Source organism: Chlorocebus sabaeus, chromosome 21, assembly GCF_047675955.1.
Source record: "Chlorocebus sabaeus isolate Y175 chromosome 21, mChlSab1.0.hap1, whole genome shotgun sequence".
NCBI lineage: Eukaryota > Metazoa > Chordata > Mammalia > Primates > Cercopithecidae > Chlorocebus > Chlorocebus sabaeus.
Genome location: NC_132924.1, coordinates 121,226,398 through 121,250,678, shown reverse-complemented (window position 1 = coordinate 121,250,678; position 24,281 = coordinate 121,226,398). Strand labels below are relative to the sequence as shown.

Below are 24,281 nucleotides of genomic sequence, written 5' to 3'. Positions count from 1 at the left end.
AGCGGGGAGCTCAGGGCCTGGAACCAGACATCCAGACTGAGAAACCCCAGCCTGGCCCAACATCCTCTGAATGTGCCAGTCACTCAGCCTCCATGTACTCACGTGTTGCCATCGGTAGAAAGGCAATAACAGCAGTATCGACTTCATAGAATTGTGCAGCTCATGGGAATTAATGCATGGCAACACTCAGGATGGCTTTGGGCACAAAGTGAGCTTCACTGAACGGTGGCCATTAATATGGAATCCATGGATCAAAGCCCTTGCAGACAATGAAAGATCTCACACAGGCATGAGGGCACAGCAGCGGTGGGTGCATAGCAGTGGGCATGTGAGGTAGTGAATACAGTTGAGGACTGAATTTTAGTGTGGCAATGACTTGAGGAGCAGACAATACAGCGTGCGTGGGAATGTGTTCATGAACTTCTTGACAGTCTCCAGGTGAGAGCCCTCCTCCTGGGGAGGGACCTGAGAAGAAACCCAAGGTTCTTATCTGCCCAGCGGGAGGCTGGCCCATGCGGGTAGTGAGCATCGGTGGATAAAAAAATCTATCGACCCTGACCCAGGAGAAATAAACTGGTGAACTCCTGAAGAGCAGGGGCTCCATACTTGTCTCTCTTTCATCCTCACTTTCTGATTTTACTTACTATTTTCATCTTTCTGAATAAAGCATTTGACATTCATACAAAAGTATTGCTCAGGAGAAAAAAAAATCATCCATAATCCAACCAAATACTTTTGTGTTCACATTATTGGTTTTTTTTCTATCCATGTATTTTTTACGGAGCTAATATTTCACATTCAAGGCTGGATCTTGTTTTTGTTTTTTTTGGTTTAACATAATATCACATAAAATTTCTCCATATCATTAATCACTGTTCATAAATATTTTAATAGATACATAATATTCCATAAAATGGTGACTCCCTCTTTTACTATTTTACTAAAGTTGAACTTCCAAGTTCTTTTCAATTTTGATTTTCATAGTTAACATTAGGATGAACATCTTCAGGATGAATCTTTGACTTTTGACTTATTTCTTTAGGAATAATTTCAGAAGGGGAAAATCCTAGGGAACATACTTTTTCCTCCACCGTTTTAAGCAACGGTGCATTTCCCAGAGAGGGAGTTTAATTTACTGTTTTTTAAAACCCAAGCTGAATTACGTTACTAATAACAGTTCTGGCTCCCATGGAAAAAATCTTGATCTTCCTTTTTTCTTGTTTTAAAATTATTTTATTTTAGAGACAGGTTCTTGCTCTGTCATCCAGGCTGGAGTACAGCGGCGTGATCATAGCTCACTGCAGCCTTGCACTTCTGGGCTCCAGCGACTTCTGGGCTCCAGCGACCCTCCCCTATTAGCCTCCTGAGCAGCTAGGACCACAGGTGTACATCACCATGCCCAGTTAATTTTAAAATTATTTTTGGTAGAGATGGAGTCCTGCTATGTTGCCCAGGCTAGGCTTGAACTACTGACTTCAAGCAATGCTCCTTCCTCAGCCTTTTGAGTAGCTGCGACCACAAGTGTACACCTCTATGCCCAGTTAAATTTTAAATTATTTTTGGTAGAAATAGTGTCTTGCTCTGTTGCCTAGGCTGATCTTGAACTGCTGGTCTCAAGCAATCCTCCTGCCTCAGCCTTCCATAGTGCTGGGATTACAGGCATGAGCCACAGTGCCCAGTCAAAACTCTTGCTCTTTAAGATGCCATAACAGTGGAATAATCACTGAAGGGCAGGAAAAGATGGGCAGTGGGAGAGAAAGCCTCCACATTTTCAGCTCCAATGGGAAGTGAGTTAGAGAGATTTGTTCCTGCCTGCTCTTAAAATATTTTTATTCATTAAAAAAGTGATCTTAGGGCAGGGCGTGGTGGCTCACGCCTGTAATCCCAGCACTTTGGGAGGCCAAGGCAGGCAGATCACGAGGTCAAGAGAGCCTTGGTCAACATGGTGAAACCCTGTCTTTACTAAAAATAAAAAAATTATCCAGGCGCGGTGGCACGCACCTGTAATCCCAGCTACTCAGGAGGTTGAGGCAGGAGAATTGCTTGAACTTGGGAGGCAGAGGTTGCAGTGAGCCGAGATTGTGCCACTGCACTCCAGCCTGGCACCAGAGCAAGATGCCATCTCAAAAAATAAATAAATAAATAAATAAACAAACAAATAAAAGTGATCTTAGGACTTTAAGCGTGTATGAGTTCATTTTCAGAGAGGAAGTGGACTTCTCAAGTTCAGCAGGTTTGTACACTCCAGGGCTTCTTAGATGTCTCTCAGAGGTCACTGCTGAAGGGTCACAAGCCCATTTGCATATTCTCCTCAGGATGCCAATTTTAGATGCACTGAGATCCTCTCTGGCTTCATGTATGTTTGATGACCAAGATGGCCCAGGATATTACAAGTAAAAATCTACCCCCGGGGTGGGCATGGTGGCTCATGCCTGTCATCCCAGCACTTTGGCCAAGGCAGGAGGATCTCTTGAGTCCAGGAGTTCAAGACCAGGCCTGGCAACATAGTGAGACCCTCATCTCTACAAATAATTTAAAAAATTAGCTGGGAGTGGTGGTGTGTGCCTGTGGTCCTGGCTACTTGCGAGGCTGAGGTGGGAGGATCTCTTGAGCCTGAGAGGTTAGGGCTGCAGTGAGCTGTGATCCTGCTACTGCACTTGAGCCTGGACAACAAAGCGAGACCCTGTTTAAAAAAAAAATTAAAATTAAAAAAGCCCTCCTGCTTTAAGGAATCTTTACGACAGGGATATATTTTGTGAATTTAAAGTTCTGAGAGGACTGGGAATGAAAACATTTCTGATTTTCTATTCCGATTGAAAGTTCAAACATTCTGTAACAACCTACTGGTATACTATCATAAATCAGGATAAAATTAATTCATGTAAAATTAATTTTACTCATTCAAAGCCCATCTCTGTTTAGCACATTTAGTGAATGTATTTATTTTTTATTAGTCTTTCTTATTAGTCTTTTTTTTTCTTTTGAGACAGGGTCTCACTCTGTTGCCTAGCCTGGAGCACAGTGGCACCATCATGGCTCACTACAGCCTCGACATCCTGGGCTCAAGTGATCCTCCCACCTCGGCCTCCTGAGTAGCTGGGACTACGGGCATGCACCATCACACCCAGCTAATTTTTGTATTTTTTGTAGAGATGGGGTTTTGCCATATTGGCCAGGCTGGTCTCAAATTCCTGAGCTCAAGTGATCCACCCACTTTGGCTTCCCAAAGTGCTGGGATTACAGGCATGAGCCACAGTGTCCAGCCGAATGTGTTTATTTAGTAGGAAGAAAAAATAATCATCACACACACAAACCTATCTCTGATTCATGAAACAGCGTTCTTGTAAAGAATCCAACATGCCTCATCAACATGATTACTCTAACACCTTGCTCTAACTCACCCAGCTGGTAAGTTGTTTTCCTGATATTCATGGAGAGAAATGGGGTCCAAAGAAATTATGTGACTTGCTCAACAAGACCCATGGGGAATAAAGAACAAACCAAGAACAATCTATAGACTCTTGCTAGAACATTCTGTCTGCCGAAATGTTAAATGGCAGAGGCTGGGTATCCTCGACCTTACCGGTGGGTTTGACAAGGACTGCCAAGAAGTCTGTGGTGAAGGAGCTGATGTAGAGGAGAATGCAGGGCGCCTTGGTGGTGCTGAAGCTGAAGTGGATCTCCTCCTGGGCCAGGTCTGGGTGGGAGTTCTGCTGGTCGGGAGAGTTCTCTACTCTGCTGCCGGAGTCTCTGGCGTTGATTGCTGGTGCCTGGAAGTTATATCGTAGCCACATCCCTTCTTCAAAAAATGCACCAACATCTATTATAAAGGAGAGAGAGAATTGAAAAATGAGGAGAAGTCTGATGCGGACACCCTACGATGACGTCTCCAGCAGCTCATGGAGTGCAGGCACTGGCTCCAGGAAGGGCATCTGACTGAGTTCTATGGACAAAGATGTTATTGCATCAACACAAATACTCTTATCAAAAAAAAAAAAAAAAGCATGTAACAAAGTATGATGTATTATTCTGTTCCCATGCTGCTAATAAAGACATACCAGAGACTGGCTGATTTATAAAGAAAAACAGGTTTAATGGACTCACAGCTCCATGTGGCTGGGGAGACCTCACAATCATGGTGGAAAGCAAAGGAGGAGCAAAGTCATGTCTTACATGGTGGCAGACGAGAGAGAGCACATGTGCAGGGGAACTCCCAGTTATCAAACCATCAGATCTTGTGAGACTTATTCATCATCATAAGAACAGCACAGGAAAGACCTCCTCCTGTGATTAAATTACCTCCCACCAGGTTCCTCCCAGAACATGTGGGGATTATGGGAACTACAATTTGAAATTTGGGTGGGGACAGAGCCAAACCATATCATATGGAAATCTATACAATTAAAAAGAAAGTAAAATTTAAGAAACTTAACATTATACCAGAAAAAAATTACACGTACTAAGACAAAAAATTTACATACCCTGAAAAAAATTTCATGTACTCAGACCACGGCACTAATTGTCAGGTTGAAGAGATATGCCAAAAATAAATCCCTTGTACAAGGAACCCATAGGGGCATCCTCTTTGAGACAGAATTTGCTTGGATATTCACACAGGAAAGCCTTTGATAAACCCTAGGTCCCTAGAGGCTTTGTGTATAGGGTTTACATGTCTTGAAGTTAGAGAGAACTGGGTTCAAACTTGGCTCTGCCACTAAATAGCTGTATGACTTCAGGAGAAGTTACTTAACAAATTTTTCTAGGCCTCAGTATTTCATCTATAAAGTGGAGAGTGATCAGTACTCAATAAATAGTATCTATTGTTATTATTATTGAGAAATTAGAAGAAAGAAACCCTTCCTGCATCAGCCTTTTCCTAGAGCCTGAGCAGCGCTTACTGGATATTAGGCACTTCACGGCCAGCAAGCTCCTGTTCCCGGTCTCCCTGCTGTTTGCTCAGCAATGTTCTAAATCACCCCTTACTTACTGTGAAGGGTTGTGCCACCTTAGGGCTCCTGTGGTCTTCATGGTTTCTGTTTCATGGCCTTCTACAAGGGCCTTGCTGAAAGCATTTCTTACACTCCATCGCCCATGCAACCGTTAATCTCACAACACTTGACATCCCACTAAATTAACACTATGCATAATATATTTTGCAAAATTGTTCTACGTTAAAATTAATGGGAGAGGACAGTTTTTAATAGGAGTCTTCCATCTGAGAATTTTGATGTTTGTTCTTGTTAAAGAGGTCGGCACAGAGCAGTGAAGTCTGACGCCTGGGGGTATATCTTGTCCTTGTCTGTAGCAGCTGTGTTAACTTGGGTCAATGTCTTGAAACTCTCTCAGCCTCAGTTTCATCTCTAAAAAATGGGACCTCATAGGTGGTTGTGAGGATTAAATAAACTGTATAACACATAGTTTAGTGCCTGGAATATATAAGTGCTCAGGAAAGATTAGTGAACTATTATTACAAAGACAGGTTACCATTGTATATTGAGGGTGACACCTCCTGTCCTCCACCTTACATCACCACACACATGTGTGAAAGTTGTCAGAATCAAAATGAAGTCACTAATTAAAAAAAAAAAAAAAGGGCCCTGAGAAATGAAGCTGGGAAGGCCATGAATAAATGCCTGATCACAAGAACTATCACAAAGACTCTGCAAAAAGCACAGCATTGCACAAACACCATTGCAACCTTACAAAACAAAACACAAAAAACAAAAAACACTTCTACAAGAACATCTGCCCAGAATTTGCCTGTCCAACCTTGGACTGGTATCACCCTTGTCATTGATCTTTGTAGCCAAGGATAATTATTTTAAAACAATTATGTAATCCTCCTCCTTTTTCCCTGTAAAAACCTGTGTCTTCACCTACCTGAATATGCACATAGTTAACTATGGCATGCATATTCCCATTCAATGCTTTATTTCCAAATAAATACCTTATATTTCAGAGATCCTCTCTCTCTTAATTACGTTGACACATATAATCCACCATGGCACTGTTACAGGGTCCATTGCTTCTGACCAGGTTGTAACGAAAAGACTTAACTGTAGCTTTTCAACTATGTGCTGTGCAGTTTTCCTCCTGGTCCTCTTACCCCTAAAACTTTTGTAACTGTGTGTGTAGGTGGGGTAGTTGTCAAAATGATTGGGATACCAATGAAATTTAGTGGGCACGGGCAAGGACAGCAGCATGTCCTGCAATCTGTGGGGCTGTCTTGTGCAATTAAGAATTCTCTTGGGCCGGGCACGGTGGCTCACACCTGTAATCCCAGCACTTTGGGAGGTGGAGGCTGGCGGATCACGAGACCAGGAGATCGAGACCATTCTGGCCAACATAGTGAAACCCCATCTCTATCAAAAATACAAAAATTAGCCAAGCATGGTGGTAAGTGCCTGTAGTCCTAGCTACTCAGGAGGCTGAGGCAGGAGAATTGCTTGAACCCGGGAGGTGGAGATTGTAGTGAGCCAAGATGACACCACTGCATTCCAGCCTGGTAACAGAGAGAGACTCCGTCTCCAAAAAAGAAAAGAAAAAAAAAATTAGAATTCTCCTGCTCCACATGTCAAAAGTATCCTTCTTGGAAAACATAGGACTGAACAGCTACTTAATCCATGCTCATCGCTGCCTGACTTACTGAAGTGTGAAGATGAACAAAATACAGTCACTTCCCGTGAGAAGATTTCCATCTAGCAGTGGTTGTGGGAGGAGACGCATCAACAGTGTGAGTACAATACAGTTAATGTTATGGCGGTTTATTTAGTGGTTATGTGATAAGAACCCCATCTTACTACCTAAATGTCCTGAGTTAGCTTTCAGCAAACATCTATTGAGCACGGACTGCACCCTGGGCACGATGCTGGGTGCTGACAACTCTTGCTCTGAAGGAGCTCCAGACCTGGAGGAGGATTCGGATAAACAGATTATTAGAATGCAGAGCAGTAAGTGCAGGATCAGGTAGACCCAGGGCCCCCTGGAACACAGGGGTGGTGGAAGACTTGCTGTGGGAAAAGACATCTAAGCTGGGATCCAGAGAGCCAGAGGTGGGTAGCCAAGTACAAGTGACAGGGATGAAGAGCAGCTTTCTAGCTGAGCGTACAGTGTGTTGGCAGTGAGAGGGTCTGAGGTCCAAGGCATCATGCCGCCTGGACAAAATTCACGTGCTTCTTTTATGGAATCAGTCATTCATTTGAGAGCCCCGAGGCTCCCACCACATTTCAGCTGGGTGTTGGGGATCCCGCGAGTAAGGCACAGGTGACCCCTGCCCTCAGTAGTTCAGAGTCTGGTGGGACAGATGGACACTCTTAGGACCGGCTTCTGTAAACGTGTCTAACAGAGGACAGGGGAGGGAGGAGAAATCAGGAAGGGCGGGTGGGGTGGGCCGCCTGGAGCAAACACACTGTGCAATTCAGTTTGCCACAGAGAGAGCTTCTGCCAGAGAATGTGGGGGTCATTACCTGAGAACAGACTCTGGCGCGGGTGAGAAGAGTTGGACCTGGGACTTGGAGGGAGGGTGGGAGGCAGGCTAGAGATGGAGGCTAGGAGATTCAAACAAATCAGAGTGAGGCAGGCAGGATGATGTGCGGGAGGAGACGCGCATACGAGGCACTTGAAATGCAAGACTGAGGAGCACAGAACTTGGCCTAGGGAGGGAAGGGTCCGGGCAGCAGAGACCCCAGCACCTGAGTGACAGGTGCAGTGTGCCACTGGCAAGAACCTCAGCTTCCACATGCCAGCCTCTCTCCAGTTACTCCATCCCGGAGCCAGAACTGGAGTCAGAGAGCATGTAGAACTGAGACTGTCACATCATTTCTGGGACCACTTTCCTGGGAGCCTATTAAAATGCTGGTCCCCAGGCCTAGTCCCAGAATTTAGCTCAGAGGTTCTGGAGAAGCAGCACTTTTTGCAGGTTCCCAAGTGATACTTATGTGCACAAGGGTGTGAGATGCTTGGGGTGGAAGCTGAGGCGGGATAATGTACCTGATGGGGCACGAAGCTGAGTGGTCCCCGCCTGGGTGAGACATAATGAGTTTATCAGCTGCCCTGGAGACAGCCATTCCAAGGCAGATCATGGAGGGAGATTCAGAAATCTAGAGATTTTAGATAAACAACCCAAAAATATGCCTCAGAGAATACTTTGGCTGTATTTTAGAGACATCATTAAAAGCTTTATGGATTTATGTCAGTTTTGCAGGAAGGGATATACCATGTTTAAAAGTGTTATTCTGAAACCACATCATAAACCAACTGTTAAACCAAGGCCTGGGAGTGATGTGAGTCCTCGAAGGCTCCAAGTGGCAGATTTACAGCTGCCGTTTCATTGTTTCACATCCCTTTAAGAAAATGCCAAATCAGGGTACTGTAATATCTTTTAGAAAGCAATTCTCTCATCTCTTCTGAATGAATAACTGAAAATAACTCTCATTTAACAAGCCCAAAATAGCCTCATTTTCCTCATAAAATTATCAAAAAGTATTGATTTAGAATGCCTGATTTAAGGTTTTGTACTCGTAATATAGATGCTAGTAATAGATAATACTAACAGATGTAGATAATATACTACTACTATAGATAATGCTAATAGTCAAGTTTTATAATATTCATTTTTGATAGAAAAATAATACATTCTGTATTTAGATATTCTATGATATAAAAAAGATTTGCTTAATTATATCATGTTTCTCAAAGTTTTGAAATACATTATGCCATCTGTAGACTCAGGATCATAAAATTGACGATTAACCTTCAAGTAGACAAGAAACCTTGTCTTAACTATTTCTTGGTCCTCAACACAGGTTATATGTAAATTATCCCTGATCGAGGAAAAGAAGTTTGCAGATGTTTGAAATAAAATCTACCAATTATTCATTCGAGAATAATACCACAAAGATATTTATCTCCTTGTTTAACCAAATCCCTGAGGCTTACAGTGGGAGAAGAAAAAAACCCCACGAGAAACAGAACCAAAAGCAAACAGCTAGCACTCACCCCCGTTATTCAATTGCTCTTCATCTTTCTGTTCTCCAAGTTAAATAATTCTATTCCTTTTGCCTTTTCACTTAGGATTTTGCAACCTATATTTTGCAACCTATATTTTAAAATTGGCATGATTCTTTCTGTTTTCCAACTTCCCTATCAGGTCTCAGAATTGAAAGCTCCTAACTTCCAAATGGGCTCTTTCCCAAACATTTATTTTAAGCTCAGTAACTTGCGACTTGGAAAACTTCCCCACAGAAACAATGTTTGAAATGATGGTGAGTTTGCCAGGAGACTTCACAAATGCTGAGCCACTCTGGTTGTGTAATAAAAGATAATTGAAGAGTGCCACTGTGTATTAGTAATTAAATAGAAAAGCAAAACCAAAACACGTTCAGGTTTATTCTTAAGGCAAGAACTCCAGGGAACTCTGCTCCCGCAGGGATTTCAATGAAGTGACCCAGTGGTAAGTTGGTAGATGTTAAACAAGTGGCTTGGGGGGGAGGGAAAAATTCTGATTTATAGTTTTTGCCTATTTCCCATGATGTCAATACTGCCACCCTGTCCGACTTCAAGCTCTCGAGATGACATCACTAAATAAGGAGCTGAGAAGCGAGGTCTCCCAGACTGTGCAAACTGCTACATGCTCTATCCACTCCTTCAGTCAGCAAGGCAGTAGCTCAGGCAAACCGCATTAATTGAGCTTCCATTGTGGTGAGCTTCCTTCTTTTTACTTTCTGCTGTCAATAAACCCTTTAATATTTGCTTACTCCTTTCTGTTGCCCAGTGCTCTCTTCTACCTCTTCCCAGATATCCCGGATTCTTGAAACTCTGTGCAGCTTCTGCTAAAGTCTAGGAGGCACTTCCGGGAGCCAGAATCATGCTAGAGGAGGCACAGACCTGAGCTGCAGCCTCAGGTCATTAACCACTTTCATGGCTGAATTCCATTGCCCAGAATTATCACTCTCATTAACTGCTTTTTAATTAGTCACCTAGTAAAAGAGTTAAGTGAATTTTATGGAGTTCTGCTCCCGGGGACCTTGGACATCATCCTCTGCATGCATCATGATTCTGCATCAGGCAGGCCTGGTTCCTTTCAGGCAATCTGCACGGCACAACTCCGCTTAAACTTGTTTTGTTATTCTCCCAAGATACTGCTATGCTGAAGCACAACCAGTTTTTCTCCTGGTCTTACATTGGCAAAATCTGCTTTTTCTCCCCAAGTGTACCACTCTGAATTTCCTTGCTGAATTTTTTATTCTGTTTGTTTGATGTTTTCTTCAACTTACTCTAATCTTTTTGGACTAACAACATCGGACCTGGGACGGGTTCACGTTCACCTCTACTAGTTCTGTTTCCCCAGGTGGGTCGGTATCTATTGTAACCAATTTCCTGCCATTCTCTCCAAAGGCCCGGTCACTTCTAGGTCAGTTTCTATGTAATAAGCTTTAAATGTCTGAATCTGTACAATGGAGGAAAAAAATGCCAAAGAAAAATCTCTAAGTTTATCCTGAGTGGCATGTGCGACCCACAAGACACAAGTGTGAAGTATATTTCCGTAAACACATCAGTCAGCTATGGCTTGACTGTGTGGGAGCCAGGTGGCCTTCTTGGATGGGAGTTTCAGAGCAGCACCACTGAACAACTCTACTAGGGTCTTCAACAGGAAGATAGTTTTCATCTATTACAGAATGTCCTGGGTCATGCTCCTGAAACTGTGTTAATACGTATTCCTGGTATGTGTGGTGGTCAACATGTTAGAATACTTTGGGGAGAGCAAATGAGATGAGGGCTTCACTACAGCAAACTTCATCTAAGACATATAATAAGGGATTAGTGTGGGGCATGGGGAGGCCAGGAATCAAAAGTTGTGGACTGTAGCCCTGGCTTTGCCACCAACTCGCTGTTTGACCTTGGTCAGGCAAATCATTTCATTGCTGTTGGCTTTAAATCATTCTCATCTTAAAGGTCCCCCTCCCCTGAACCTCTATTTTCTTCTGGCTAGTGCTCAGTCTTTTTCATCCATTCTTTCAAATATGTAATAAGTGCCATCTGTGAACCACGAGCTGATGGAGATTTAGCAGGTCGTAAATTACATTTAAGTTAATAATTGAAGGCCAGTGAGATTTGGCTGGTACTGGGGGTAGGGAAGGTATTCTAGGAAGAGAAAAGAGCATGTGCAAAGAAAGGCTCTGAGGAAGAAGAGAATGTTGAGGACGAATGTAGTGGAGGCCAAGATGACAAACCCTCAGGGGAGACCGTGGTAGGAAGTGAGGCTACAGAGAAAGGTCGTGGTATTCTGAGGATTTTGGTTTTTATACAGAAAGCAATGGGTAGCTCCTGAAAGGTTTTAAGCAAAGGTGACATAACCTGATTTCAGTTTTGAAAGCTCATTCTGTCTGCATTTTGCTGAATGCACTGGAGGGAGAAAAGAGGGGATATAGGGAGACCACTGAATACGCTATGCAATGGGACAGAATAAATATAATGCTGGTTTGGAGTAGCAGAGTGGACAGAATCTGATGATGTTTAGGAAGTAAAGAGGTGAAGGAAAGAGTGTTAAGACAGATGGATGGATTTTTGGATAGACGGTGGTGACAATTTCTGATTATGGGAACACAGAGGCAGGCAATCTTGGTGGGGTTGGGGATATGGCAGGTATCAAGAGTTCAGCTTTGGGTGGGTGCCATGGCTCACACCTGTAATCCCAGCACTTTGGAAGGCCAAGGCAGGAGGATCACTTGAATCCACGTGTTTCAGACTGGCCTGGACAACATAGAGGGACCCCGTTGCGACAAAAAAAACCCAAAAAACCAAAAAACCAAAAAACAAAAGAGAAAAGAAAAAAACAGCCGGTGTGGTGGCACCAGCCTGTAGTCCCAGCTACTGAGGCGGGAGGATTATTTGAGTGCAGGATATTGGGGCTGCAGTGAACCATCACGGCACCCCATTGCACTCCAGCTGGGGCAACAGAGTGAGACGCTGTTTCAGCAACAACAACAAAAAAGTTCAGCTTTGAACAGGTCAAATTTGAGGTGCTTTGCATCAGGGAAGCGAAGTCAAAGAGTCAAAAAGTCTGGGCTGAAATATTCATTTTAAAATCATTTTTATGATGATATTTAAAATGCAAGCATGGATAGAATTCCCTGGGAGAAGTGTATGAAGAGAGAAGACAGGAGGGCCTAGCATCGAGCCCTGAGAAGTCACCTTTTCAAAGTGGGACAGGGGAATGAGCTTGCAAAGGAAGAACAGAGAGGAAGGGATTAGGGCACCTCAGGGACCCCTTGAACATGAGGTCTGAATAAGGCCAAGGAAAAAGGGTTTATCAAGAAAGAGGGCCTGACCAATAGGTTAGAATGCTGTTTAGAGGTCCAGTTAGATTTTCCCAGTCTAACTGGGGAAATTCTAGAAAAACTTCTCGTCTCCTCACTTTCACTTCCTAATCATTAATTTTGGCCTGAACTCCATTCACTGAAGTGAAGTTTCTGTCACTGAGTGTTCGTCAACTTTCTAGTTACCAAAGTGAAAGGACCATTTCTGCCCTTGTTTGATTTACTCAACTCTTGGAGCCTTTGGAATCTCTCTTTGGTTTTCCTTTCCCCTCTTTCAGCTTTTCTGTAAGTCATTGGCTCTTTTTCCTTGGTGCATCCTGAAAATGTTGGGACACTGAAGTTTTCCCTCCCCTGCTCCTCTTCCATCTCACTCTACACTCACTCATTAGGAGAGCTCCATCTCCATCACTCCCAACCTGCAACTTTCTGTAGGGAGACTCCACCTTGTTCTTTCATGGGAAACTCAAACTCAAGCTTCACACAATGGAATTCATCATTTCCTACAAGTCTGGTCCTCTCCCTGAATTTTCTAGTTTGACCAATGACACTGCATCTGCGTGGTCACTCAAAGGCAGAAAGCCTGGAGACACCTAAGCTCCCTGTTTGCATTGCCTCGTAACATTTTGCATCTGTTCTCTCCTGGGCACAGCTCTGTCGTGCCTCTGGTTCAGGCACTCGGGTTTCACTTTGGCACCTGTGATGACTTCTTAAAGGGTGTCCTCCAATGGGCATCTTACCTCTTATAATCTGTCCCTCACAGACTTTCAGTGACCCGCCTTACATCCTAGTGTAACCCTGTCCTTCTTAAACCGAAAATATATCCCTCTTCTTAACATGTGGCATATCATTTCGAGGGAAGGGTCACTGAATACATTTTAGAAAACCTGTAAATCTGACATTTTTGGGGAAAGTATGTGCAGATGCATTCTTCTGGGAAGAAGGTTAGTTTGAATCCGGTCCCATGACTCCCCTGCCAAATGTAAAGAAAAAGAGCAAAAAAGTAATTCACTTATTATTTCTCTAAAATGCTTCACTGAGGGGCATCTGTGTGCCAGCGCTGTATGAGGTGCTCACTCTGCTTCCAGGATGACTAAAGCCCTTGGTCCCCTTCATCGTCTGGACTGGCTCCCTTCTTGGCCTCAGCTGCCATTCTCCTTCATGTACTCCACGAGACTCCAACCAGCCTAAGGGGCCGGCTGTTCCCACTTTCCTCTCCTGCCCAACTACTTAGCTACTTATTCATTCTTCGATTCTGCGTGAGCTCCATCTCCTTTCCCAAGTGCCGCCTGCACTGTAAGAGCTCATCCTCGAGTGTCCCATAGCTCCTTGTTATAACTTTATTCCAACAAGTATAACCTTGTTTGCATTTAATTTAGTAAACATTTCTTATAATCCTACTATATGTGAGGCTCATGCTGATGACAAAAGCAAACATGATGTGAACTTTTCCCTAAAGGAGTTTGCAGTAGGCTGGGAGACAGAGCAAACACAGCATTACAACAGTGTGGGAGACCTCAAGAAGGAGGAGAGTGTGTAGAAATAAATAGCAGGAGGCAGGAAGGATGGGATCTGCCTGTGGGTGGTGTGTGGGATGCCTGGATGATTTCACTAAGGAAGGTGACATCTGAGTTGGGTCCTGACAAAATACTAGGAATCTACAGGACTGAAGAGGTGGACAAGGGCCCTCCAAGTACTGGAAACAGCAGGCACCAAGGCATGAGGAAGGCACCAGCATGGTGTTTGGGAAGCGGGACTCCAAGCTTCCCAACCTAGGTTATGCTTTTGGAAAAAACCATGGCTGGAGCAAACCCCCAGGGGTCCTGATCTGATTGTCTGGGGAGAGGCCTGCCTATTGGCATATTTCAACATTTTCGCAGATTAGCCTAATGTGCAGTCAGCATCCGGAATGACAGCAGATGTTGCCATTCTGTCAGGAATGACAGGAGGATGTTGGACATAACTTGATATTAAATGTGGGGTGATGGAATGGCTGGAGGTGCTGCTGAAGAAAGGCAGGATCGAGGCCAGGAAGGTTTTGAATCCCTTATTTAAAATTTTTTACAAGCACAATACACCTTGAAATAATTTTGAAAAGTTGTAAAAATAGTATGAATAACTCCTATATCATCCCTATCTGGATTCCCTAACTTTTAACATTGCATTATATTTGTTTTCTCTCTCGTATTAAATATGTTATATTTGGATATAATATCAATAGTAAATAGTCAAAATTTAAATCTAACATAAATATCAAAATTAAAAATTTAAATATATCTATACTTAACATTAATTATATTATATATAATTAAAATAATTTTAAATGTCACATATGTAGTATATTAAATATATTATAATATATATTATATGTAATTCCTGAACCATTTGAGCAAGTTGGAGTCAGGAAACCAACATTAATACAACACTATTGTCCCATTTCTAGAAAAAAATATATATGAACATGAATATTTGTATACACACAAATAATTTTGGGAAACTACTTGGAGGGTATATATGTATATTTATATGTGTGTGTGTATATGCCTATATGTGTATATATATATTTTTTCCATGTAGAAAGTCTTTTGCAGATAAGTGTGCCTTACCAGGAAGAGAAGGGAAGGAACAGAACAGGGATAAGGAGGTTAAAAGTGAATACCTTATTCATGCACCTGGCTTCTCTCTAGACTGTGAGTTTCTGAAGGGAAGGACTGTGTCCAATCTCAGCTAGCCCCAGCCTCCAGCAGATATTCAATAAATGTTCGTTGAGTTGAGCCGAATGGAATTAAATTATTTTTTAATTGCAATAGTATATTCTCCAACTAGATGGATCACATTGGCCTTTCCTTTAGTGAAAAATTTCAGAGTTCTTTTGTGTGTGTATGAAGTGGGCTTCTTTGGAGAAATGTCATTCAGTTGACTGAGACCTCATCATTAATTAAAACGGGAGTTTATTAATGAAAATGTTATAAGATGCATTCAGAATAATATATCCAAAAGAATGAAAGGACTTTACAGCTTAACGAATGCTCTTAATTTCGACTGCTTTTTTTCTCCTTTATACTGGCTTAGTAAGCTGGAACATATTTGTGCAGAGGTTGGTCAATTACTCAAGCAGCTTTCACAAATCAGCTTGTCTCCAATCCAGTGACTGCCTCAGTTTGCCTCTGTGCTGCTAACTTCACAGTTTGCGGCGAGGCTACTGCTTTTAGAAATTATATTGTTTCTTTAACTACATATTTGTAGACTTGCTGAATTACATGATTGGTGCCTGTCGCACACACCAGGGTGTTTCTACCCTTTCTGTTGATAGGCTGCAAGTTGCTTCTTCTGAGCTCTGTACTTAGACTGTACATTCCGTATTTTCTCCCTTGCTCAGCCGATCTGCCTGAGTCACATAGAATTCTTGACCCTAGTGGTTCTTGAGGACAAACCCCACTTTAATTTGTGGTTTTAGTCTCAGGCTAGTGTAAAGAGGCACTCATGAGTCGGTTGATTCAGCGAGGACTCTTTTGGATGGGAGCCAGGTACACATTTACACACCATGAAGACATGAGCTCCTACTGAGTTCCAATAGGAGCCAATGGGCACTTTTTATCTCATTTAACCTAATTACTCAACAGCAACATTTTGAGCAGATGTCGTCATCCCTATTTTACAGATGAGGTAACTGAAGCTTACAGGGGTAATTTGCTCAAGGTCACCCAGCTAATCAGATAGCCAAGAGTCAAATGCAGATCTGCTGAACTTCAGAGGCCACACTCCTCCCTCTGTCTAGGGGACGAGGAGGGCTCTAGCTGTTTTCACAGAAACCCACAAAGCGCTCTGCTTATTAGCTCCTGCTTTGGGAATGAAAAATGAAAGGAGATACCAGGGAACCACTGATTATTACTCACAAACATAAAAACACAATGGAATCTTTGAAGTAATAAAATTTTATTTTTCTCTACCAGCAAAGATCTTAATAGAAAAGAAAAACCAAAAATCTACAAATGCCTTTTTACTTTTGATAAACTTTTGTTAATAATAGAATGATTTATATTTGAATTTTAAAAAGCCACACTTCAAAGTCGAAGTTGATGGAAAGATTTGAGACATTCCCATATATGTTTTGAAATTTAAAGTCATTCCCATTAGCTGATTATTATAAAAGCAGGACATATCTTTTGTAATATTTGCCTTGACCAAGGAAGGTAAATGGAACTATAGATTATAACTTTGGTTTTCCTCCTTATCTCTGCGACTACTTTATTTCATATATTAATTAAGCCTTGAAATTTGTCTAAATATTCTAACTCAGCACTGAAATGTTCTTCAATCAACACAAACCGTCTTCAAGCCTTCTGCCTTCTTTAGAGAAAGTGCCACACTGTATAGGTAGCTTTGAAACAGGTAGACTATCACAGCTGAGTCTCACTCATCAAATGGGTAATGCACTTTTGTGGGCAGTGTTAATGGTGACAGGATTCAAAGAAATTCTCTAGAGTTGCTTCATTGAATGGAGCGCAAATACAGGAAGCATTAGAAGCTAACGGGATTCTACTTCAAGCTACTCAAGAACTTCGTTATTTCCTACTAAAGTTATCTGAGCTCTCACAGGGTTTGCGGACTCTCAGTAGGTAGCTCTTTACTATGCCTCTTGAAAAAAGATGTTTACTGAATGCTGTTTATGATGCTATACCGAGTCCAAGAAGTGGTCAGGCCAAAGAGCACTGAGCTCCACTAATCCTGCATATTCTGGTCCTGCGCTTCTTTCTAGTTTGGTAATGACTCCTCTGGCTTGTTTTGCACTTATTTCTATGAAAACAAGACTTAGACATTCTTTTTTCCTTTTTCTTTTCTTTTTTTCTTTTTTTTGAGATGGACTCTCGCTGGGCCATCCAGGCGAGAGTGCATAACCTTGGCTCATTGCAACTTCTGCCTCCCGGGTTCAAGCAATTCTTGTGCCTCAGTCTCCTGAGTAGCTGGGATTACAGGCTCAGGCCAACACCTCCAGCTAATTTTTGTATATTTAGTAGAGATGGAGTTTCACCTTGTTGGCCAGGCTGGTCTCGAACTCCTGACCTCAGGTGATCCACCCACCTTGGCCTCCCTAAGTGCTGGGATTACAGATGTGAGCCACCTTGCTGACCCACATTCATTTCTCGATGAAATACTTTCAAAATATAGTACTTCCAAAGACTTTGTCACACTAAACTGGAATTGGTAGTTTACATATGCAGATACTGGAGACCAGTTTCCTTAAGGGAAACACTGTTTTATTTGACTTTTTATTTCTGGAGTACAATCCAACTCCTAGCACATATTAGGTATGCAATGTATACGCTTGAATTAATGAACATGAATTAATGGTATCACAGACCAGTTTGGCCATATACATTTTTTCTTCATTTTATTTCCCCACCTCTCCTCCCCAAAAGAAAATCCAAGACATCTTAGTGATGTATTTCTACCATTAGCTATAATTTTTCAATAAGAGTTTATTCGAAGAAGATAAAATATAGTTAAAAAGCAAAGATTCACCTCAAGGAAACCGAGAAGTAACTGGCTAACTGCAGGTTTTGGAAAATATAACTGAAGGATTGTGATTTATCCAGAGATCCTGGAAATGAGGTTGTCATCAAAGTTGTTATACTTTATCTGCCTTTTGGTGGGAGATGGAGGATAAAATAAAAAAATGAGAAGAGAAAGGAAAAAGAAGAAAAAGAATGGATTTAGGCCACGCCTTTGTTATACGACTACACAGAGCTTTGAATGAGTAACTGGACTCTGCACCCCCAGCACAGCGACGGCCTCTGGTCGTCTTCATGCACACACGACGTGTGTAATTTATCTGGGGAAATGAACATTGTGGGACACTTGCCAGATCCCCCTTTGCCTTCTACTTCAATGGAAACAATATTTTCAAGTGAGGAGACAGCTTCAATTACAAAACTGACAACTAAAATTTTACTTTAATATTTTTTCCCTGTGTCAGCAGCTTTTCCTCCTTTGTAGATGTTTCATGCACACCCCTCTTTTTGCACCACGTCTGTGGGAAAAGAATGGATTTATTCATTGTTGTGTGAAATAAATTCAGGCTTCTATGAAATAAATTAAAAATACTTGCAAAAGGCTTTCTATATGGATGGATGACTTTCTCTGTCTCCATACACATAAAATTAACCTCAAATGAGTTTCTGGAAAATGTGTGTGTGTGTGATTTTCAGAAAGTAGGAATGTACACATGTATGTATGTATTTTTTCCCCAGAAATTATGTATATGTATGTATGTACACACACATACTTTCCAAAACACCCCCAAATGGTTTTCCAGAAAGCATCTGTTGCTTAGCGATGTGCGTGCCAAGCCTAGTTTGCTCAGAGATTTGCTCTCTGACCTGTTCTTTGTCACAAGGGGAACTGCAAAAGCACCTTCCAGTGGCAGGAGAGAGGCCAGCGAAGGGAGGGGCCGTGCCACATGTGAAATTCTGCAACTCCTTGAAATAAAGGATTCTGTAAAGGACTCTACGCTATTTTCAGCACCCAGGCCAATCGTACAAAGAAACTGTCTGAAAGCACAGGTTTCTCAAGGGCCCCTGGTTCAGAAAGTGAGATTGACCCTCTTCCCAACTTCTTCATTTGCCTCGTCTGCTTGTAATAATGTCCTTCACTAACAACAACGGTGTGTCGATTTGTTTACTATAATGTTTCCCGGCCTATTGCCATTTCTTTTGTTCCGTAGTGTGTGAAAGTTTTAAAATAATCACTTCTTTCTAATGTCTTTTTTTTTTTTTTTTTTTTTAAATAGTTCAAGGTGTAATGAAATGCCTGCAAATATTTCCCTGTTCTAATGGTGCCTCTGAGTTTGGAAATAATGGTGACCACGGATGGTGATTTAAAATGCATGCTGCCTGCCCATCCCTGATTTAATCTAATTGGAGACCCAAAGGATGGGGCACGAAGTTTAGTTGCATACAAAACTGGCTTCAGCTTCACTGGTTTGTCTCCTGAGAATTCGGGAAACCAACCATGTGAGTCTTCCCATGTCTATAAAAAAGGGAAACTTTTGAAGACAAACTGGTTTAATAAATTCAGTCACGTTTTTTTAACAAAGCAAATGTTTGTGCTTGGCAATGGGAAGAAATAGGATACAATGTAAGTGTAAAAACTAAATTATAAATTTCAAGGCTAATGAGCTGAGCAATATTAGATAATGGTGATGAGGTCACAGGTGAAAAGACGTAAGGTCAAACATACAGAGCAAGCTAAAGCAAACTCTCACAAATAAAACAGTTTGATTAGAGTAGCAAGAGCTTCCAGTCTTTTTATTCACCTCTTCTTTCTCTTGCCTTCTCAGCAAAGATCTGTACGTCTTTCCCTTTTAGTCATGATATTTAGCGAAGGCACGTGGCAACCATAATTCTGACCACCAAACACACCTTTTCCACGTGACATTTTGCTTCTGTAATTATTTTTATTCTGCTATTTGAATATAAATCTGACATCCTAAGAGTTTATTTATAATCAAATGACAGAAGTATAAAGAAAACTCAGGATTCATTAGGGAGGTGATGAATTTCTGCATCTCTGTTGGTGCAAGCACTTGAGGCATTGCTTCTTACGCTGAATCTCATCACCCGAATCCGAGGTGCCTCCACACTGTCTTGAAATTTCAGCACCAATTATAAAGTGTCTACCATTAATGGAGCATCAGGGACTATGTTATTTAGTCTTACAACACCATGGGGTACATATTATTCAAATTCCACAGGCGAGCGAATGGAGACTCAGAGTAAAGGTAAACAACCTGCCCGCAGTCACACATTTACCAAGTTCTGACTATTAACTACTATGTCGTATTGCCTTTCAAAGCCTTCCATTTATATCTTGCCTACAAGAAAGATCTAAAAAAGCAATTTAGCATTTTTCTTTAAAAAAGTTACTGTGGAGAATGGTAGCATCGTAGGTGTATTTTGAAGGTTATCATAGAGGGCTATGATTCCTACGTAAGAGGAGTCTTTGAAAAGCTCTACATCAGTACTGTCCAATAGAAATATAATGTGAAAGCCAGGCCTGGTGGTGCCTGCCTGTAATCCCTGCTACTCAGGAGGCTAGGAAGGTAGGATTGCTTGAGCCCAGGAGTTCGAGGCTCCAGTGAGCCATGATTGTGCCACAGAACTCTAGCCTGGGAGACAGAGGTCTTTAAAAAAAAAAAAGAGAGAAAGAAAGAAAAGAAGTGTAATGGGAGCCACATTTGTAATTTTAATCCTCTTGTAGCCACATTTAAAAAGCAAAAAAAGTGAAATGAATTTTAACAATATGTTGTATTTAATTTAGTATATCCAATATATCTTCATTTCAACGTTTAATCTATGTAAAAATTATTGAGACATTTTACATTGTGATGGTTAATTTTGTGTGTCAATGTGGCTGGCCTGAGAGATGCCCACATGGCTGATAAAACATGATTTCTGAGTGTGTCTATGAGGGCATTCCTGGAGGAGATGAGCATCTGAGTCGGTTGACTGAATAAAGAGGATCATAATTGTGAGTGGGCATCATCCAATCCATTAAGCGCCTGGACAGAATAAAAAGGCAGAAGGGGGAATTCACCCTCTCTTGCACTGGGACATCCGTCTTCTGCCCTGAGACACTGGTCCTTCTAGTTCCCCAGCCTTTGGACTCCAGCAGTCACACCATTTGTCCCCCTGGTTCTGAAGCCTTTGGGCTCAGACTGAATTATACCAGTGGCTTTCCTGGTTCTCCAGCTTGCAGATGGCATACGATGGGACTTCTTGGCCTCCATAATAACGTGAGCCAATTTCCATTAAGAAACCCCCTCTTATGTGTCTCTCTCTATATCCTACTGGTTCAATTTCTTTGGAGAACCCCGACTAATACATAAATCTAAGGTTTCATGCTAAGTCTTTAAAATCTACAGAGTGTTTTATGCTTATAGCACAATCTCAGTTTGAACTAGCCCCATTTTAAGTGCCCAACCTCCACATGCAACTTGTGGTTACCGTATAGACAGTACAGCTATATAGAGTCCAAGTAAGGAAAGCTAAAAGCATTTGCCAATGTCAGTTGATTTTTCCAGCCTTTGGAGATGTGTTTTCAACAATGGGCATTGGAATCATTTTAACAACAAGATGTCTACAGTCTATCTCAAACCACTAAATTTGAGTTTCTGGGAATGACCTCTTGACACATCTAAGCAAAGAAGGACTTGAAACCTCACATCCCCAGTTCAGCCCTCTTAGAATAAAACAATATAAGCCTGCTTGAAATATGCCTTCTACATATCTCTATCATAAATCTGGGGAGGATAATATGTGGATGATTCTGGGATTTAGGATCCTAGCCACTTCTTGTCATTAGACATTTGAGTAGCAGCTTGGAAAATCATTCCCCGTTTTCAGTTTTTCTGCATTTTTAGCTCGATTTTAAGTGATGCAATGGCAAAAGGAATTAATTTAGCCAGAGTGATCATTTTATAATACATATCGTATCATGTTACTCCTTTGCTTAAAACCCTCTATGAACTCTACCTCCCTCTGGGCAAAAGCTAAGCCCTTACCATGGCCTGCCATGCCCTCCCTCATCTGGGCCTCTTCTCCCCATTCCACACCCTACTGTTTCTCTCCCCCTATTTTCTTCTCTTCTTCCCTTTACTGTTCATTCTACTCCATCCCTAATGACCTCCTTATGTTCTCTGAGCACCCATATGAGACTAATTTCTAGATTGGGCCCAGGTATCAATATTTTTCAAAAGTTGTATCTGCCAGGGTGAGAAAGAGTTTTCTAGGGCAATGTGTGGATTCCATCCTCCTAAATATGTTTTCTCTCAGTTGAGCTTTGTAGCCATGAATTCAAGGTCACATTTTTGAACTAGCACCTTGAATGCAAATATCCTAGGAAGCTGTAGCCATCTGCTAAGATAAGGACATTTGAAAAGATGACCACTTCTGAAAGGGCACATCTGAAAAGATGGCCCAGGGAGTATCTAGAAGAACACAGTGTCCTCCAAAGCTTATGATGGTGGCTACCGTTTGCCGGGACATGTCCAGTCACAATCATAGCTATAGAGCAGGGATGTAGTTATTTCAGCATGGGAGATTTTACAGGGGCTGTGGAAGACATTTACATAGCTTACCCATTAGGAAAAATCCCCATGAAGTACCTACAGAAGGAGTCCCTTTAAAACACTCAAGGCAGTTAATAATCCACATTAGATACTCGATGAGTTAAAGATTGCACAGGTCACATGGTCACAATCGCCATCAACCTTTATGAAACTTCTTGCAGATTTCTTACTTCTTGAGTCATGTCCCATTGCCTAACTTATCACTTCAAAGACAAATTGCTATGAATTGCCCATCCCTAACCTGAAGCTTCAAAAGAGACAGAACAGGGGTTGTGATCTGCCGGCATTGGGGTGGTGTCTCTGGTTAGCAGGCAGCCAGCCTCCTTGCTCACTACAGGCTTGGGTCAGTCCTTTTGGAACCAGCCACCATCAGGCTTCTCAGCCAGCCTGACATCGTTCCCTTCACATGGAAGTTGGGAGTTTCGCTTTCTGCTTCCAACGTGTTGAGATTCGTGCAGGGAAAAGATACATGGATCAAGGCTCCAGTGACTCCAGCTGGAAATAACCTTTTAGCCTTTTCAGAGCTTCAAGGAAACTCAAGGGATGACCACACAAATGGAACTTGAAGAACTAATCTGTATGGTGTAGGATGAGCGCAACCTTTGACACATGACTGATAGGAAGCCTAGTTTTCAATGAGCTTTGAAGGTGAGATGTTTAAGCTGCTTTGTTGAGCTCCTCCTCTTTCCATTAAATTTGGTTTCAAGAGGCAGTTGGCTTTAGCAACACAATGATGATCGGCTGATAGAATTCTAGGAGCTGTCAGAGGGCTCAAGCCTGTCAAGATTGCTGAAATGCTTTCTTTTAATTCAATTTAATTTTTCATTGTGTATGTGTGTGTTATTGGTATAATCAGAAAAATAAATCTTTGCCCTGAATGGACACGCTCTGTCACTGGTGGTAGCTTACATTGAACTCCAATGCCTTATTTCATACATTGGCTCTGTTGTGTTGCTCTGAAAAATGTTAAAAAGGACAGGTAAACACTTGAGCTTTCGTTTCCAGGATTTAAAGGAATCATTCCAGGGAGAATTTTTCTTCTTGGGTGACCTTTATTTTGGGGAACTGCTGCAGGCTTTCTAAAAGGCTCTTTGTTTTTAATATATAGTTTCAGGATTATACAATATATCAAGGGTCTTGCTTTGCATTTCTTTCACATCATCATCTATATGTGGATAAATAATCTAACAAGTAGGGAATGATTCTAGGAAAACTGGGTTCTAATCAAGAAATTTCTGATAAATTTCAAAATAACAGTAGATCTAAATTATGTAAAATATATATTTTTGGTCAGGGACACACACTTCTAGTGCTAGTACTGATGAATGCTATTTGAAGTAAATTTATAGTTAGTTGTTGATGTAAAAGAATGGTTTTTTCCCCTTTATGTATATTTTATGATGTACATTAATTCTGTAGTACATTTACAAAATGTATAACTGAATATATAAAGGTACATAAATTGGGACTCATGTTTAACATTTTTTTTTTTTCCTTTTAGAAATTTGCAGCCTAAGAGTCAGGGAAGCACTGCCTAGCAAGTGAAAGCACTTACTTCTAGAGGCTGCTCCCTGAGTCCCTCCCTTGAGCCTGGATCCTGGTGCAAGCAGTTAGACTTTTCTGGAAGGACCTCAATGTGCCTCTCTAAATATTGCCAGCTCTCACATTTCCAGTGGCTGTCCACTGCCCTGCTGCCCTAAAGAGGCTCATTGTCTCTCTGAAACAGTTACAAGTCAGTGGTTAAGGGCACAAGTGTTAGAGCAAAATTGTCTATGTTCAAATCTTTGCTCTGCCAAAGAAATGGGTCACTTTGAGCAAGCTACTTAATTTATCGATGC

General features: G+C 41.7%; 1 protein-coding gene across 1 annotated transcript in view; it reads right to left on the bottom strand.

Moving 5' to 3' along the window:
- CNTNAP2 (contactin associated protein 2) overlaps nucleotides 1-24,281 on the bottom strand; it is a 2,242,274-nt gene that overhangs the window by 197,791 nt on the left and 2,020,202 nt on the right. Inside the window, exon 19 of the mRNA XM_073009464.1 lies at nucleotides 3,584-3,820. Within this exon, the coding sequence (XP_072865565.1) occupies nucleotides 3,584-3,820 (237 nt within the window). The remainder of the gene's footprint in view (nucleotides 1-3,583; nucleotides 3,821-24,281) is intronic.